Genomic DNA, 1,763 nt, shown 5'->3' on the forward strand with positions numbered 1-1,763 from the left:
CCTGGTGCGGGCGGGCAAGGTGCCCGACGTGTCAGCCGAAACAGCCACGCTCAACTACAAAAAGGTGGGCTGCAGGAGGGGGCGGGCTGGCGCGCCAGTGCCAGCCTGCATCGACCCTTTAGACGAGGCAGCGTGTGCTGGCTGGCAGGCGGCGCGCAGCCGGGCTCACGCGCACACAGAGCGCCAGCAGGCGCGCGCCCCACACCCACACACCCCCGTGCCACGCGTGCAGGCGCTGGAGAAGGGTATCCTCAAGATCCTCTCCAAGATGGGCATCTCCCTGCTGTCGTGCTACCACGGCGCGCAGGTGGGGTGGGGCCTGCCGGCGGGGCGCCACGGGGGCCCGGCTGCGGCCAGCCAGCACACCAATTTCCAGCGCGGGCTGGGCGCGGCGAGCGCAGCAGGGCAGGGCAGCAGGCGCCTCTGTGCCAGGCCGCCTGCTGTCGCCGCTGTTTGTGCCCAGCCCCTCTCCCAACCTGCCGCCCTCTCCCTGCCGCCTCCTCCCTCACCCCCTCTCTCCTCGCTCCCCCTCCTCAACCTCCCTCCCCCTCACCAACCTGCCTCCCTCCTCCCTCCCTCCCCCTGCCCAGATCTTTGAGGCATACGGCCTCGGCCGCGAGGTGGTGGACACCGCGTTTGTGGGCAGCGTGTCGCGCATCGGCGGCATGTCGCTGGCAGACATCCAGCGGGAGACGGAGGCCTTCTGGGCCAAGGGCTTCCCCGACAAGGTGCGCTGGCGTGGCGCTGGCGTGGCGCTGATGTGGCGTGGGCGTGGGGTGTGGGCTGGTGCGCGGCCGTGTGCGGCGGCAGCGTGTGTGTGTGTGTGCATGAGCCGCGGGGCTGGGGAGGCAAGGGAGCACGCGTGGGGGGGCCCGGCCGCCGGTCCCCTGCCTGCTGCTGCCCTTGACTGGCTTGACTGGCGCCCCCCCTCCATGTGCCGCCGCCAGGCCCTCACCAAGCTGGACGACTACGGCTTCATCCAGAGCCGCCCCAAGGGCGAGTATCATGCCAACAACCAGGTGGGAGGAGGGGCCGGGGGTGGGGCTGTGTGTGTGTTGTGTGTGTGGAGGGGTGGAGGACGGGAGGACGGGCTGGGAGGCAGCCTGCTTGCTGCAGCCTGCCATGCCCGCCATGCCTGCCGCCCACCACATGCCCGACCCTCCACCGATGCTCTACCCACGTTCCACACCCTCCCCTGCCTCCCCTGCCCGCCCCGCCCGCCAGGCCATGTCCAAGCTCCTCCACAAGGCCATCGGGCTGGGAGGCAAGGGCTCTGCGGGGCAGGCCGCCTTTGACGCCTACACCCAGCACTTCAAGCAGGCGCCCGTGCACGTGCTGCGCGACATGCTGGAGCTGGACAGCGGGCTGCAGCCGGTGCCGATCGAGGAGGTGGAGTCGGCGGCAGGTGAGGCTAGGGGGGCTGTGAGCTAGCTCGCTATGGCTGTAGGCGGCGTGAGGCGGCGGGAGGGAGGTGGCGGGCAGCGAGGAGTGGAGGGGAAGGGAAAGGGCAGGGCCGCTTGCAGGCAGGCAGGGAGTCATCCCGGTGGTCATCCCGATGGCCCTCCACTCCCTCCTGCTCCTCGAGGCAGGCACTCAACCCCTAGACCTTGTGACCGCAAATCAACCACCCGCCCCTGCCCCTTCCCTTCTCCCTCCCTCCCTCCCTCCCTCCCTCCCTCCCAGACATCATGTCCCGCTTCTGCACCGGCGGCATGTCGCTGGGCGCCATCAGCCGCGAGACGCACGAAACCGGGGATCCTCAG

General features: G+C 70.5%; 1 protein-coding gene across 1 annotated transcript in view; it reads left to right on the forward strand.

Moving 5' to 3' along the window:
• Positions 1-1,431, forward strand: part of CHLNCDRAFT_142154 (hypothetical protein) — a gene marked incomplete at both ends in the record, with an annotated part of 7,304 nt that extends 5,873 nt beyond the window's left edge. Inside the window, 4 exons of the mRNA XM_005850031.1 lie at positions 233-307; positions 591-728; positions 948-1,019; positions 1,225-1,431. Of these exons, the coding sequence (XP_005850093.1) occupies positions 233-307; positions 591-728; positions 948-1,019; positions 1,225-1,431 (492 nt within the window). The remainder of the gene's footprint in view (positions 1-232; positions 308-590; positions 729-947; positions 1,020-1,224) is intronic.
• Between the last annotated feature and the right edge of the window lie 332 nt (positions 1,432-1,763).

Source organism: Chlorella variabilis (genome assembly GCF_000147415.1).
Source record: "Chlorella variabilis unplaced genomic scaffold CHLNCscaffold_4, whole genome shotgun sequence".
Lineage (NCBI taxonomy): Eukaryota > Viridiplantae > Chlorophyta > Trebouxiophyceae > Chlorellales > Chlorellaceae > Chlorella > Chlorella variabilis.